General features: G+C 43.0%; 1 protein-coding gene across 2 annotated transcripts in view; it reads right to left on the bottom strand.

The window, feature by feature from the left end:
• Positions 1-549: 549 nt before the first annotated feature.
• The window catches only part of ITPK1 (inositol-tetrakisphosphate 1-kinase), a 149,350-nt gene continuing 132,189 nt past the window's right edge, over positions 550-17,710 (bottom strand). For both annotated transcript variants that reach the window (XM_082059620.1, XM_082059621.1), the window contains exons 8-11: positions 16,606-16,771; positions 14,382-14,449; positions 12,733-12,895; positions 550-7,079 (exon numbers count right to left, since the gene is read on the bottom strand). In XM_082059620.1, the coding sequence (XP_081915746.1) occupies positions 6,757-7,079; positions 12,733-12,895; positions 14,382-14,449; positions 16,606-16,771 (720 nt within the window). In that variant the 3' untranslated portion in view covers positions 550-6,756. The remainder of the gene's footprint in view (positions 7,080-12,732; positions 12,896-14,381; positions 14,450-16,605; positions 16,772-17,710) is intronic.

Raw genomic sequence — 17,710 nt, 5'->3', positions numbered from 1 at the left:
CCAAACGGCTGTGCTGCTGCTGCGCAGCATCTGGGCTCAGCCTGGCAGGGCTCGACCTTGGGTTTAACACCACGTGCTGACCCCCAGCAGGGCTTCCATAAGCGCCCTCGCTCAGCGGGCTTGTGGCTTTGTGAGGTTTGATGCTGCTGGGTGAGTTCTCCCTCCTGCACCGGTCAATAGGATCCTGATTAAAAATCCTGCTAGGTTTTGAGAAATCAAGACTTCCCTACTCAGGATGATGCAGGAACAATCAGCCCAGAAGCCTACGCTAGGCATAAATGCTGAAGTACCACAGCAGCCTGAATCCAAGCAATGTTTACCCGTGTTTTATATTAAGACAGAAATAGCCAACTTCCCACTAGCCTTAGAATTCAGAACAAAAGCAAACCAGCCTTGCTCACTCGTAGTGCTGGTACAAGGAGGTCCAAAGTAACTGCAAACAACCGCACTGGGGAAGGAAGTGAAAACCAAATGCTCATAAAAACAGGCTTCCCACGGTGAGCTGCTCACCTCGCTGCCCTATCCAATCATAAAGAGAAAGCAAAGTAGAACTTGTTATAAGGCATTTATTTTCATTATGTGTTGGAAAGGGACAATTCTGTCTTCAAAACAATTACAGAGAGAATGCCACAATACCTACTGCATATTGCTTTACCGTTGAAACCAAAACATTGTCCAAAACAGGTGCTTGGCAAATGAAGAGAAAATTAATATATTACTATAGAAATCAATGCTGTTAGATGAAAGCACCATCTCCATTGTCTGATCTGATCAGTCATGCAATTGAAGTAAGATGCCAAATAGCAAGTATTTTTGGTTTTTACAGTAAGCCATGATCTTTCAAGGGTTTATATCATTCTATACAAATTTAAGTACAAAATGGGAATTACGTTTCAGAAACCATAGTGAACTGGGCTGAAGTGAATCACAAGACACGCTTGTTAACACTGTACAGCTGGATGTGAACACAGATATCTATGAACTTGAGAAACTTAGTACATACACAAAATGGTCCCCAATATTCAGCCATGCTTAGGGGGAAGTGACGCTGGAGAGTGAAGGAGAAAATCCAACACTATTCACACCCAGAGGGCCACTTTGCTCAAAACTGTTGGGATCCCAAGGAAACATTGTTACTCCATTTTAAGTACGACTGCATTTTTGTATGTGGTTCTCACAATGGTATACGCAAGCTGTATCCAATACTGAATCAGAAATAAATAATAAAAGATACATCTAATACATCTTTTATTTTTAATATTTTTTTTTTTACAGCACTGACTTTACAAGAGGATAAACAACTCATTTTTAGGGGCTGCTAACATCTGAAACAAAGAAGTCACTATTTTATACTCAACATATACTCAACCTTTTAATAACTTCATATACGTATATATGTCTTTTCACACAAAAATGTTAAAATAATTTATATCTAAAAACTACTGTGTAAAGAATGAAGAAGGAAATAAAATGTGGGTTTCTTTAAAAAGGATGGAAGAGGAAGACCTGATTTTCATGAACTCCATTTGTCACTTCAGCTACTTCTGGAATTTCAAGAGATTTCCAGGCCATCAACAAGAACTTTGCAACCTCATGGCACACGGGGCAAGGTCACCTGCTAACGAGCTCTTGTAGCCCACAGGCACCTGCTGGTGTCAGCGCCAGGGGAGGCAGGGTAAAAAGGTGGAGAGAAAGAGAAAACATCTCCCTGGGTCGCTATTATAAAACACAGTGGAATTCTGGACCACGGGTATCACAGTGTCTGCTGGCTGGGATCTGACTCCCAGGCCCTACCTCTCCCTGCTCTCCTTCTGCATCGCAGATACAGGGTGTTTTCTTATAGTGGATTTTTCACTTCCACAGGAAATCAGGCCCAGCAGCAGGGGTGGGCCAGGCCCCAGCAGCCACCTGCACGCACACAGCAGAAACATTCGGGGCCTTTGCTCGCTACAGATGCTATTGCGCTTGCGTTGCTGAGGAATCGCTCTAACACCTCCATTTATACCTGGATCCTCTCAAACTTCAGAAATCTAACAATTTCTGTGGCCATGTAAACATGACAGGATCCAGGGAGGATCTGAAAACCATCTGGTCAAAAGCTCAAGAGTTGATGGCCTGGATCCACACAGGGAGAACAGGGAAAGGAAAGGTAGTGAAGATGTGGAAAGTACTTTTCTGGAGGTTACATTCCTCTGAAATAGATATTAAAGCAATATTACAAATAAAATCAGCAATGTGATCTGCAACGGTGTGTCTGTTTCTCTGCGAAAGCGAGATTATATTAAAGGAAATATTTTAATCTATACAAAGCATTTTCACATACTCCTAATTACAAAACACACAGTTGCAACACCATAAAGTAATTGTATACTGAATACAGAAATCAATACATCTCTTGCTACAAAAGAGAGAGGAAAAGAAAATTAGCAGGGCAATGCAAGTGAACTCCTGCAAGCGTGCACATGGGGAGACTGCTACAAACTCAATAGACTCTATTCACTAAAAAAACCCCAAAATTCAAGATTTTCTACACAGCTGTGGAAGGCAAGGCTGCATGCCAGTGTGAAAAGGCCTGACTCACCTGTCACTGCTGCCACACAAAGACTTTGTGAAACCAGTGGTAATCTAAGAACTGATATGCCTGGATTTTTTTATATTTTATGGTAACATCAGAAGCATTTTTTGTTTTGCTCCTTTTTTGCCATCCAAATCAAACACCTCTGGCCCCATTTATTCTGTTGCCTTTGGACTGTATCCTGACTGTTATCTACCCACTACTCCACCTGGTTGTTTCCTGGCTGGATATAGCCCGCAGTTAACCTGGAGAACTTGAGGCTTTATCTTCAGCAATTCTTGTTACCTCGTGAAGCCTCAGGTTCTTAACTTGTTCTCATCTATAATGAAAACAAATTAAATTGGTGTTTTTCCATCTGATCAACCTGCTGCAGACCTCCTTTGCACAAACATTCCCACGTTGAGGATGGAGATCATTAAACAGCTTTATCATTCCGGCAGCCCGAACAGTTTTAATGCCAACTGGCTCCCACAGCACAGAGGCTGAGCAGCCAGACTCGTGGTTAACCAAAGGCAGAAGGGCATCGGCCCAGCAGCAGCTCCACGTTCACAAACCACAACCACCAGCACCAGTGCTCCCAGTTAGGCTGCCTTTCTGCAGCTGGTTTTCACGGAACGATGGGGACATTCTGGCGCAGTCACTGCAAACCCAAGCGCAAGGCGGCAAAGTCAGCTAGAAGGGGAGGAGGATGGTGAGGGCTTTGCATCGCAGGCAGTAATGATACCACTCATGTTCATTTCAACAGGGAAATATCTTCACCTACTGGAGCTGATGACATAATTACAGTGGAAACCAGAGTCCCATCTCCTTCTCCAGCACGCTGAAACAAAACCTGGAGAAATTCCAGTCAAGCTAAGGGTGTTCTTGTGGATTTCTAACAGTGAAGCAGAAGAGAAGTAGATCCCTAAGAAGCTAACTGGCAACCATCTGATTTTGATATCATTGCTCCCATCAACACAGCAATAATAGCTATGCCTCTGAAAACACAGCAGAGCCTTTTCTAACCCACAATAACAAAATTCAAACAGATATTATGGAAAATCTCCCTCAGATTATCTGCAATTTTAAGAGCAAGGGCATTCTGGTATGCTCTAATATTACTAGACTCCTCTACTTAAAAAAGACAAGATTCCAGAATATTCACTAACTTACTGTGAAGCTTATCTCAAATCAAAACTATCCTGAACTTATCAAATGAGGCAGCAATTCAGAAAAGCACTTTAGCACAGGCTTAATAACATACACATGCTCAAATATTTTGCAATAATGTATATCTGGACACTTGGTAATTTACAGTTTTGGCTTTTAAAGTTGGTCTCCCAGTTTGCCCCTGTGATTTAGCAACATTCTAGTATATAAGACATAGCAATAATTTCTGCAAGGAAATACAGGAGTAGAGCAATTGCATGGTAATTTATGTGAAAACTCTACTGTAATGCCACATCACAACAGGTACCTGCATATCTGCACCTGCTATATTAAAGTGATACTGATACATTTGATAAATAAAAAATAAATTACAGACTATGGGAAAAATGTCACTGATCACACCAATGACCTAAACTTGTTTTCTAGTTACTGCCAAGGTCTGGAGTAATATTTAAATATAGTATTTCTGCAAGCCTTCAGAGAATTACAAAATAAACTTCTAACAATCATTTGTAAACAAGTTTAAAATGCACAATTATATTTCAGTAGTTTATTTTGGAGAAATAAAGCAGTGCAAAATAGGCCAACCAAAATTCAGAAGGCAGCCAGAAAATAAAATTCTTATTTGATGTTCTAACTAGGAAACAGCATACAGACATTTCCATTGGATCCAACACTCAGATTCGTGTAAACATACTTAGTTTGAAAGGTCTTCAGTTACTAACCCAGTTTTAACATCATTGATTCTTCCCCATCACCCAAAAACAAACCCCAAACCAAAACAAAAAGCCCAAAAAAACCCAAGCCACTGTAATAAAGGGAGCAAAAGGCAAGTCTACAAACACTCCACCAGCTGGTTACAAGAAAGTACCATACAAAAATATGCACTGGCAAGTTCCTTCCTGAGGGTATCTTTTGTTACACATGTAACATAAAAACGCTTTTTAACAGAACAAAAACAAACTGTAGTTGTCAATTTTATTTCAGTCATGGCTTTACGAAAGGTTTGGTCTATCAGGAATATTTTATAAGCCCTCACCTATGTACATCCGACTCACTCACACGACAACCACCCGACACCTGCGAGCTGCTGACAATGTGGCACCAGCAGCCCCACAGCACCCGAGGGCTGGCACGCGCCCCAGCTCAGGACTGACCTGCAAGAGTCTGGGACATTGGCTGCACTCGCACTCGTGCACCCTGGAATTTGACAGACGCCACACTCATAAGGTCCTTCCAGTCCCTATAGAAATATGGTGGAATAATCTCTTCTTAAATTATCCTGGAAAATCCGATTCCAGCTACAGGAAATTCCCAAGAATGGCATTTTGGGAACGAACCAAATCTCTCCTCAGGAAAAAACATTGTTCACACAAAAGAACTGCTACACAACGCTCTTGAAAACTTTTTCCCCTCCACGACTGGTACCATCAGGTAGGACAGTGACATCTGCTACAAAGTTTACTCCTTTCTCCACAGTCTACCTGGCCTTGAAGCTCTAGATCCTTTCAAGTAGGTATCTAACACATGATGCTAAACAAACTGGTATAAAATGCTGCAGCGATGGATGCTTTACAAATACCTGCTATAGAAAGACAGAAATTCCCACATCTGCAAGCTAGGAGCTTAACTAAGGAAATTTTCTTAACTCCACCCCTATTAAATGTATTTTAGGGCTTATATGGGGAAGGGAAGGCCACACCAAAATAGTGTCTCTGTTTTCAGCGCTGACTTGAATATTCCCAGCTTAGTGTTCAGAACTGGCAAAAGTTGGAGGAATTCTCAACAGCAGAAGGTGCTGCCATGCCAGAAGATGCAATAGAGGGTGAACATTGGAGGTTTACTGCATATCTCAACAGATAAAATTTGGGTGTGCTATAGCTTCCAAACAGTATAAAGCACTATTGTAAATTACCACACGACCTCATCTGGCAGCTTCCAACAAAATAATGTGGTCTCTAAGCTAGAGTTGTCATGTACAGAAGTACAAAGGTACATAATTCTGCTTAGATTCAATTTGCAAAAGAAAAACAAAATGCACAACAGCATGGATCTGTGGAAGGCAGCAGCTGTGCCACCCCTCGGGATCCGCAGCTCAGGTGCACTGCTCCAAGGAAAACGTACGGTTCTGTTTGCCAGCCTTTCTGCAGAGCTGCCCCAGAGTCCTCACAAGTGCAATGGAGAGAGAATAAAATTCTCTAAGAGATGAGCTGCTTCCATTAACTCTTCTAGGATTTCACCACCAGCGGATGATTGAAAGGATGATATTTAATCTACTAACTCAGCCTAACTGTCGGCACCCTGTCTGGATCAGACGTGTCACTGTTGACAAGTGTAGTTAGAAGCTGCTTTTGAGGGAAGCAATGAGGCCTGGGGGAAGAATTGCAACGCTGGAACTGGGTGGCCACCTCCGTTCTGCACCCTGAACAACCACCCTACTCTGTCCTACTCAAAGTGCCACGGCTTCACAGCGAGCTGCCTGCCAACATCTTGACTGGTCAATGTTTCAAGAGATTTGGTTTAGTGATACTGAAGTTGTCTTAGCTTCCTTTTGCAATGGCCTACGTGGAAAAAGGGAACAGGGAATATCTTAGGCAAAAATCTCTAGCACTGTTACATTCAGACACTGCATTTCAACATTATTATCTTCTTGATACCATGAGGTACGATTTTAAAATGCTGGTCATCAGTGATTACAAGGAACAATAGAAATGAAAGAGCAACCCTCCCACAATGAAAGGACTAGTGTTAAAACCCATGTGTATGTAAACTCACTACAGATTTGCAACTGGAATCTGATGAAATGGATCTGAATCACTTTCTTGCCCTCCACATTTCAGTCCATTTCATCAGCAAATCAGGTTAAATCAAATGGAAGGGTTTTTTTATTTTGCTTTTTTTTGTGTTGTTTGGTTGTTTGGTTTTGTGGTTTTTTTCTTTTTTTTCCGGAATTGTATTGATACAGCCTGATCTGGTTTGGGGACCACAATTTGTATCCCTGTGGCTTTTTCTCAGTCCATGGCACTGGCAGGTTATTGAGAAGAAGCTTTTGTTGCCAACGTAGCGACGCAGTGCTGCTGGAAGCTGGGGGACACTGCCGAGTTGCAGCCTAGTCTCTGGTGTTGCAGTTTTACTGAGCTGTTGGTCTCGCTTTCCACAATCCAGGAGGAGTCTTTGCCCATGACGCTGAGACAGCCCGTGCTAGTGCAGCATATCCGCTCGTCCATGATCCCGCTGGTCTGCTCAGCCAGGAGCTTGCTGCGGTTTAGCTGGGTCACCTCAGGCACCTGACCCTGCAGGACAGCAGCGATGTGGTTCAGGAGATCTGTGAAAAACTCAGAAACACCCTCGTAACCTGAAAAGACGAAAAATTAAGGTGAGAAAAAAAGGCAATTAAGCATTTTCATAAGTTCTTTGAAAGGCTGCTTCTACCCATTTAGTTGTTGGGCTGTCCTTGCCCTCCAGGTGATAATAAAAAGGCTTCTTTTGCATGACATCACTTTGAGCGACTGCATGAACAGATTAGCATATAAAGGAGCAAAGACCATTGCTACAAAAATACTTCTGTTCAATGACAAAAACTGTTGCCTTTCAGATTTCCTGTTTCTTATTCCTTTCATGTATATGTGTGTATACATCACTTTAGGTATATTCTATTATTTGTGCCCAGTCCAGCTTTTTCCCTAAGTTACAAACTCTGTGGTATAACATCGATCTTTTCCATCCTGTTTCCAGGTTTACTGCTGGCAAGTAGATCTAATGCAGTTTCTTTGAGTTTCTCTAGAATTTGCCCAGCAATACCCTCAGTTAGGGAAACCTCAGAGGACAGTGGGGCTGGCTTCGTCCCCTACCACAGGGGTGTCAAACTCATTTCAACTGGGGGGCATGTCAGCCTCGCGGTTGCCTTCAAACTGCTGAATGTAATTTTGGGACTGTATAATTGTAGGAGTAGTTACAGTCCTAAAATTACACTCAACCCTTTGAAGGCAACCGCGAGGCTGACGTGGCCCCCGGTGAAAATGAGTTTGACACCCCTGCCCTACAGAAAAGGCAGCTTTTGGCTGCGCAAGAAGCAATGTGATGCTCGTCTAATCTAACCTAACTTGGCACTTAAAATGTGTTCCCTGCTATGAGCAATGTCTGAAAAACACTCGAGGGACAGTAAACATATATCAGTGATACAGTACTTTGTAGAAATATCATTCTTGTATTTCCGTACTGAAACCACCTTTCTGCATGTTCTGTTAATCAATTCCAGACAACTTAAAATGCAGAGTTTAACAACAAGCTTCCTGGTTAAAACAGTTGCTCAAATACCAGGAGACATGACATTTTTGGTGACACAAAGGGTGGCAGTAGGCGTACAGAGCTTCTGGCTCTGTTTCAAACACTCTGGTACAGGTACAGTTTTATCATTGCATTCATTTTAAAATTGAACCAGACAGGCAACATATTGCTACAATGTCTTGAAATGGATCTTAACTGCTACTGAATTACCTAAAATTGTTATCAATTTGATTTAGTATTTAGAGATGACATATGACACTCAGTGTATTTAATGGTCTAGGCTGATTGTTTTAAAATGTCTATGAAATTATTGTGAAAATGACCTGGTATTAATACAGGAGACTGAAGCAATAAATAACAGTTTAAAAGTCCCATGTGAATAGCACACATTCACACAGCAGCACACGAGCAGAACCAGAGACCACAAAGTAAATGCATTTTAAAAAACTTTTAGTGATGTGATCATAGGGTAGAAAAATCTCTCAGTTCCATAAATAATAAAATTTTATCTCCGCTCTCCTGTAAAGACCAACTTCCTTCAGCAACAAAAACCCAACTTCCTGAAAAACATGAGGATAATTTCACCTTAAGATAAATGTGGTGATTGGTATATTCATAACCCATATGTCAACCAATTAACTCTTATTTAGGCTGCTACACGGCCTTGGATTTTATTGTACCCGGTCACAATTCTCGTAGGTGCTTAGCAGTTCACACAAATCACTGGCAATGCAGGACAACAGGTCCCTGTTTTCCATTCTCAAAGGTCCATAAACAGGTTCCCCAAGCAAACTGGCCATTTCAAAACGTCCCGTTTCCCAGCGCCCCACACGATAATCCATTGGTCGGCAGGGGGCAACTAGGACTCTACGTCCGGTCATGGGAGCCAGAACAAGATCTCCACCTCTTTGACAGAGGTGCTTGTTACGCTTTCTTGCTTATGTAAAAGCCACGGGATTAGCCTTCAAATCTACTCAGAGTGCTTCAAACACCCTGGGAATAAGCCATCTCCATAGTAACAGCTTTAATATTCAGAGAGGAGATCCCTAGTACCCTAGAGTGTTTTGTGTCTGCTCACTGAAAACAAACCATCCTGGTTTGAGGGCACCTGGCAAACTCACAAAGAAGTTGCTTTAAATATTTAATGGGAATAAGATGGGCAGTTATTCAGTCTTGAAATCAGCAGATGTTACAGTGTAAGGAAGCTGTACGTGTCAGGCAAGCTTACTCTTTGCAAGTCCTCTGCACACTGGGTGGTAAGGCCTGAATAAATCTGCCTTGTCTCTCAGAAGAAACTTCACACACTTGGAAGAAAGAAATACAAGGAAGGGAGGAAGAGAACTGGGGTGTCTCAGCTCTTGAACCATGGGATGCTTGTGGAAGGCTGCAAACTCTATTACCTCACTCTGTTCACAGGCTGCTGCTGCAGACCTCTCAAAAAAGGCAATTGTAGGACACCACTGTGCTGTGATGATAAGGAAATCAAGAAGGGCAGATTAAATTACACCTTTAGAAACTACTGGCAATGGATTTGGGGTTCATGTCACATAAGGAATCAGTGGGAGGATATAAGTTTTGCATGCTTCAAAGCACAAGTTGCATGAATCGTGCTCTAGCAGGTACTACCCCAGCACTGCCCACTGAAATAATTTTGGAAATGCCTGTCTACAAGAGGCCTGCATTTTGCTGTGTTGAAAACAGTCTCCAGAGTCCTGCGTCTGAGCATGGATAGGAAGAAAGTCCACCCAGCAACGCATGTGAAAACAAGTACCTGCTCCCCTGAGCTTTGTGAGTCAAGAAATGCCCATGAGCATTTTTAAGCTAACATTAGAGATGCTACCTGTCTAATTTTTAGGAGAATCTTCCTGATCTAGCACACTCTCTGCTTCTTCTCTGCATCTTCCCTTGGGCAGAGAGAAATGGATAACACATGTCCTACAGCTGCAGCAGCATACTGACACATGCAAAGCGTATGTCCAGATCTGATCCTTCCAGCTTTAAAATATTTACAAAGATTTGTTGGTGCTAATGGAGCAGATAACAAATGACATCCTCCTACAGGTGCATCTGCTCTCAATTCTGATATTAAACTAATCTCAGGATGACATCCATGGAGTGGCTGGCTCAAATGAGCTTCACGCCTGGTAAACACAAAAGACAGCAGACAAGGCAGCCAAGCCTCTGGGCTGTTGGACACGGCTTTGGTCAGGCCTGGCCCCAGGCCGAAGCTTGAGCTCCCTGAAAGAGGCTGTGAATGCTCCTTAAAGGGCACCTCTTCCCCTGCATTCCCCAAAGCAGTGGTGCAGAAACAACGTGGCAGGTACCTGCAGTGTCTAACTTGGCTCCAGTTTGGCTCTACTGCAACCCTTGCAGAACATGACAGACTTTTTAGCAGGGCCTGTTACAACAGGACAAGGGGTAACGGTTTTAAACTAAGAGAGGGGAGATTCAGGCTAGACATGAGGAAGAAATTTTTTACAATGAGGGTGGTAAAATACTGGAACAGGTTGTGCCCAAATAAGTGGTAGATGCCCCATCCCTGGAGACATCAAAGGCCAGTCTGGACAGGGCTTTGAGCAACCTGATCTAGTTGAAGATGTTCCTGCTCATGGCAGGGGGTTGGACTAGATGACCTTTGAAAGTCCCTTCCAACCCAAACTATTCTATGATTCTGTGATTCTATGACTGACCCCATCAGTGAAGCCAGCCCTTGGAGCTGCTCAGCCTTCAGCCATACTCCTTTGGAGGGAAATGCAGCTGCCTGCTCTGAACATGCTTTTGAGCAACAGAATATTCTCTATTATAACTTTTCTTCTGTTGTATTTTACCCCATTGCTTCTTTGACCTCAGGAGCCCTTGAGAGCAGCTGATCTCTCTCAATTCTGCTACCTTTCACCAATTTGAAGGCAGCTTTATCTACAGCCAACCTTCTCCCACAAATCTGGTCCCTGCTGCTATCCTCTAGACTTTGTCCAACTGGTCTTCAACCTAACCCACGGTGGTAAACCCAGTAGGTACCTTCACCACCAGAAGAATCCTGTAGGAGACACAATGTAGACCTCTGCACAAGAAGCTTCCCCATGCTCTCATGTCTCTTGCAAGGATGAAAACAGTCTATTAATTCAATGTCTCTTCAAAAACCAATTACTGTGCAGATTGAAATACAGGATTTGGGCTGAATATCAAAAACTACTATCTTAAGGTAGAAGTACAGCAGAGCATGAAGCTGAAGGCAGTTCTGCAAACTTCTGCCACAACAAGAAGACATTACTTGTCTTTAAATAGTTAAATTTGCCACTAGTTCTTCCCTAATCTGGACTTTTCAACATTTCAAGAAAAGTGGAATTTCAGTCTGTGCAAAGTACCAAATTCAAAACAATACTTGCAAAAACAAAATCCCCAAAACACCAAACCAAAACCAGGATGCAGGATAGCAAAATAATGTCCTGCATCTTCAAGGCCCAGTGTCTGCAATATAATCCCATTCATAAAGCTGATTTGGCTCCATCTGACACCTAATTTAGGCTGTTTCACTGCTCTTGGCAGAAGACTGTTTTCATAGGTCTGTAGATTGCATCAACACCATATGGTGGAATCAAGCTGCAAAGTGACCTGAGAATAACAGGGCAGGAGTTTTAAAAGGAAGCCAGCCAGTGTGCAGAGACAGGCAAGGCAACACGGGGCAGCAGCGGGACTGGGGATGTGGACTGAAAGACTAAGACAACTGGGGGCTCAGGGCAAGATCCCTAGATGTAAAGATACCTCAGCCATATTTAAAACTCAAAGTCTTAAATGACAGGTTAAACAAACTGTAACAGCCTGTGCATGTCTCTCAAAACAAGCATCACTATTCAGGTAACGAGATTCTCAAAGAGAAAAAGCCCGTGGAAAGCAGCATCAAATGAGATGATGTATTCTCTTCCTGTGTTAGGCTACTGAGTTTAGCACAAGTGACAGACCACCACTGTCTCCCATTACACACACTCACAACTCCTTTTAACAATTCCAGCAGTCAAGGAGCTTGTTTAGTTGTTTCCAAGACATACGCTGCACTAAAAAAAGTGGAGGTCAAATTTACCTGTTTTCATATGCTCTGTTCCATTGTTTTAATTCAGGATCCACTTACGAGAACCTGCAAGGATATTTAATCCTTTACAGCAACTTCTGTGCATCCTACAATTTTAACATCTTAAGATTCCTGGTGTTGTTGCTTTTGTGCACAAAATGTCTTTTTATGGGGAATCACGCACAGGAAGAAATTTTCAAGGGAACAGTTTGCTGCTTCCACCCCCTCAACACTTTTAATGGCACAGAGTCTGGAAAAAAGATATCTTAAAAGGCTGCCCTAAAATAGAATTTATTATTCTTCTTTTCATCTTCAGAATGAGGAACAGGCTCAGAAAGGTCAGTTCCCAGGACACAGCCTCGTGCTTCAGTTCCTGGGCATTTCCCTTTGCAGGGAAGGGCATGACAGCCATGTTACAGCTGACCACTCAAATTTGACCACATCTCCTAAGAGTTAATATTTCAGTAGCAAATTCCATAACTAGATTAGGGTTCTGCCCTTCCCAGATTAAACAGTATCTGATCTCAGAACAATTTGGCTGCTGCTCTCCTGTCCCCGACCTGGGGAGCAATGGTGTGAGACACCAGCAGTAAAACTTCACACTAATACACACTGCACCATTTCCACAAAGCATGAGTGGAAAGGCCTCTCTCACCTGGGAATGCATTTATATCAATGACTGCGTGCTGCCCGGTCTGATTGTTGATGATGATGTCAATTCCAAAGAGGGAAACTCCCAGAGCTTGCCGCAGCGCCTTAGAGATTGCCCGGATGACGTCGTCATTTGGCCGTTCAAATACTCCTTCGATTTTATCCAGCTATGGTGGAAAAGGACACATTACTAAGTGACTCCAAACCAGTCTCTTTAGTGGAAAGATCAATTTTCAGAGGTTTCCAGGTGAATATCCACCAAATCTAATTGCAGAGAACCGGTGGCATGAAACAGAGAAAGACACCAGAAAGAAACTGCTTTCGTAAGTCACAATCCTATCTATATTGGAAGTTCACCTGCTCTAAAGCACCTAGTTCTTCCTTTTCATATTGGTGCAGCCCCTCGAGAGACATAGCTGTATAGGACTGAATGATGAATCAGACTTGCTATTTTAAGTACTTGATCTACACCTTAAAAAACAAAATGCAGCTGGTGTGTTTAACCCTGTGCTGCAAATATTGTGGATATCATCCTGCTATTTCAACGTAGATTACGGCCTGTGTTAAAGGACTCATAAGCCAGACTCCTGCTGTTAGTCTCACTTGAGCCACACAACACAACTCAGCTGGCATCTTCAGGACAGAGGCTAATGCAGAGTAGTATCTTTTAGGTGGGTTTTCATGAAGAAGTTATTCTACAAACATTTATTAGGATGAAAACCTCAGGTTATTTATGACTGGAAGATGTAATTCTTTTCATTTTTTTAAACAACAGCTTATGGTGCAGAAGTATGCTGTCATGCCTACAGAAGGGTGTATGGAGTGTGCATGAGAGAGATGGCAGGTAAACCACATGAGCATACGCACTCTAAGTTTGAAAGTAAATTTAGCCATAAAGGGATTTATGACTAGCACAATTACAGCTATAATATTTAGCATGCCCATCCCATCAGTGTTGCACACAAATTTAATCATTGCTGACTATGAAACTACTCCCAAAAGAGCTTGTGAAACAGAAGAATCTGGAGACTCAGAGATTGAAAGGACCCAGTCCTGTAAAGTGACTTTCACAGCAGCTGAGTGCCTGAGAACTTCTTAGTTTTTATAGGTGTAAAAGCTTATTAAAAGGATTTGCAATGCAAACATGAAACTGTCAGCATGTTGGCACTGCTGGACTTGGCAAACACCCAGCAATGGTTCCATGGCCACAGCTCGGGTGTGCTCACACCGCAGACAGATATGGCTCTCTGCGGCCCTGCCCAAGGCAATTTCTCTGCTTGAATTTTCACTGTTTGTCTTTCCTCACAGAACTGAGTCCTAGAAGGATGATTTATGTTTATTAAGCTCTCTGGACAGGAAAAGGCCAGGCATTTGCATTCAGAACCTCCTTCTTCCCTTTGCCTAGAGTAGCCCTGAGGAGCCTATGCCTGGCAAGCAGCACAGCCCTGCTGCATCAGTGCTTCCTCACCGGAGCTCGGTGAGGAACACCACAGGGACACACAGTCCTGCTGGTTCGTTGTACCAAACACACCTCAGCCTGCAACACAGAAGCAGACAACTTGTGAAGGAGAGTCACTACCTACTACCACTTCAATAAGAAGGACTACATAGTTTTCCAGCCACACTAGAGGAAAAAAGACCAAGTGTACTTACTGCTGTTAAGACAGATGAGGATTCTGGCTTTGAAACATTGTGGCTGTTGAAAAATATTGATTCTCTGTCTGGAATTAAAAGCAAGTTGTAAATAACTTTATACCAGGTTTTAATTTCCAAAGGATTAGAGCAAGAACAGTAGATGGCACTGCAGCCCTGGAATCCAGTCTTGATCCCCACCGGGCAGTCCCCACCACCCACCCACAGGACCCCCCACTGCCTGTGGGCATTTACCTGCCTGCACAGGCAGGGACCCACGGCCAGGTCACCCTTGGACCACAGATAAACAGAACTGCATGGGGATAATAAAAACCAGTTTCCTTCACGAGAGTCAATTATCTAAGTTCATTAAGATAACAATGTTATTTTTTTACCAATTTGCTATACTCAAAGTGACAGTTCAATGGGAAGGCACGTGGTTGAAGGGAGAAGCTGCGCTCATTGCAGGCAGCAGATTGACAGCACCCAGAGTACACCTGGGAACATGGGGAGGGCACTGTCACCAAGGGGGAGAGCAGTAAATTTAATGGTCAGGACCCACTCTCCCCTTCAGAGGCACCACAGGAGACACCTGAAGTGACAGAAGCCGCTAACACACTGCAGCAGAAACCATGGGAGAATTGTACCAGCACCTCCCACCCCACTCCCTTTGTGCTGGAGGTTTTACTGGTGGGGAGAAACCCACCACAACACTTCTCCCTCGGGATTCCCACCACAGAAGACCAATGGCATCATACAGACAACCCACATGGGAACACCAGGACCAAAGTCTCAGCACACAGGTGGCACCGGCAGTAGAATATTTCTGCTATGCTGGTCTCCCTGAGCAGACGTTTAAGAGCAGCCACGAGGCCACATATGATACAAATGGGGGAGCTGTGAAAACCACATCCTCTCACCAGCCTGACACCACCATATACTCTGCCTGCCTTTCCTCCATTCAGAAAGGCCCCTCACAGCCTCCAGATCTGCTTCATTGTCGATCTGCCTGGCTAGGTGCATGTAGCACAGCCCCCTTAAACTCTCCTCATGAGGGTGGGAAAGCCAGACATTTCTTATCCTAATCTGCCCACAAAACTTATTTTTACGTGGGCTTCCAGACAACTTTCAAGTCTTACGCCTACAGATGAGACATTAACTAAGGCATTTTTAGAAAGATGCCTTAAAACATTCTCTTCCAGCAAAAGAACAGACCAACTGTCCTGCTAGTTCATATAAACACAGATTCTGGCCTACTTAATTTGATCAGGACATACAACAGACCTAAATGTAAATACAGGCATATATACCTACAGACAGGGGACTTTTACTAGGAACCTACTTTACATATACTAACAAAATTCCTATTTGTGAGCAGAACGCAATGATAAGCACACATGGACACACTAAGATCAGCAGAGACCACTAAGAAAGTGACAAGAAACTGGCACTTGTTAATTTATTTCCTTTAGTTTGATACATTCTCCCCTCCTATCCACACCTCCTGCATTCCTCGAGTTGCAGAGAGATCATGGTCCCATCCATGTCCTGCTAATTTCTTCTTCCTTCTCAAGGCCCATAGAATGCAGTACTCAAGAAACCAGCTTTTTTTCCATAAAGGAAATTTTAGTACCCTTTAATGAAAACCCTTCAAGTCCTGCTGTCTAGTGATATAGGAGGATTACTGTCCTCACTGACATCCATTCTTCCTTCCCCACAACACAGCTGGTATCTACAAACCAAAGGACACTTCCCACCAAGGTTTACCACACTGCCTGCCACATGAACAGAGAGACTCGTTTAGGGGAGAGCACGAGCAATCTTTAAACACACATATATAATCAAGGTAAAAATAGAGAGAGGAAGTTCCGAAATGATGGAATGCAGGAAATTCTCTCCAAAGCACATATATAAACAAACTCCGGAACAAATGACACGTGAACGTACTATGAAATTAGAGAATTTCTCTCCATTCCCTGCTTTACACATGACATAAAACACTGTTTCTAACAGGTAAGACTCAGGTTACTGTTGCATAAATATTTACTATACGAATGTCATTTCTGTGTATTCCAGAGCAGATGAGTTATCTCCCTTCCTATTGAAATAATACAGTGGAGGAAACATGGTATGAAAGAACCAGCTGCCTTCACTTCAGTAGGCTTTTCAAATATATTTTTCTTTTGAGCTGTTTGCTGCCAAGGCTCTGAGAACTGACATTTCTTTTCAAATAAGCAAAAAGTACCTGAGATTCCTGCAGAGAAGTTCTTTAAAGATGGTCTTTTCACCACGGTGTAGGATTCCCCGACCACAAAGACTTTATAGAGCACGGCATTGTGATTGATGAAGCTCTGAATGACGCAAGGGGGGCGGACAGCTTTCAGGCCCTCCTGGTTGAAGATGATCGCCATCTGGAAACACACACACAGTTATGCAAAGGTCTTTCAATAACTTCATGCTTACCCAAGACCTGACTAGCAGTGAGGGGCAACATCTACCGGTGGATATACAGTGACTATGTGTGAATTCGTTCTCAGTGGCTGGTCCTATCTCATTACATTTCATTTCACTGACACACAATTCTTCAAACACTCCTGGCAGGGCAGCTTTCATTTTCAGTCAAGAATTTTTTCTCAGCTCTTTGCAAATTCATTTACTGCTTTTAGTTAGTAAGCTACTGCAACTACAGGTACAACAAAAGGGTAAAATATTTGACCTACACAGATGACAAAGTCTGCATTGAATACAAATGTGTACCATGAGAACAACCAAAGGAACAGTTCTAAGTACTAACTATAAGAGTTCTTCCCCACAGCTCTGTTTCCTGTGGTTTGGTTAGGTCCAGTTGCAATGGCTTAAGCACCAGCGTTTCACCCACATCACCACAGAACTTTTTCAGACTCAGTAGTTCTTACTGCTAGCAAATGCAAGCCTAACCATTTTCTTGGCTTGGTGTCACCCCATTATTCCAAATGGATAGTCCCCTTGAAGGGACTGGAACAAATATGTCAAAAAGGAAGACATTTATAGGGCCTGAATGATGAACAGCTGCCTTAAACATCACAGAAGCAAGACTGGAAGGTACAGAGAAGTACTTTGATGAGCCAGTATATATTCAGAACATGCTACACTGCTCTCTCCATCGAACCCTTCATTACCACACTTAGATGCATATATGATTATCATAACTGTGGTGCCCCATTTTGCAGGTTTGTTGGAGTACAGATGCTGCCATTGCTCCTATGCAGAACCAGCAGCAAGTATCGTTTTGGCATAGGTGATGAAATTACTTTATACCCGTGTGCCCCTACAGAGCAGTGAGGATAAACTTGGGTTTGCCTGCCATCCTC

This window comes from Streptopelia decaocto, assembly GCF_964273445.1.
Source record: "Streptopelia decaocto genome assembly, chromosome: 7".
Lineage (NCBI taxonomy): Eukaryota > Metazoa > Chordata > Aves > Columbiformes > Columbidae > Streptopelia > Streptopelia decaocto.
Note: the sequence above shows the minus strand (reverse complement) of the source record. Positions and strands in the feature narration are given on the sequence as shown.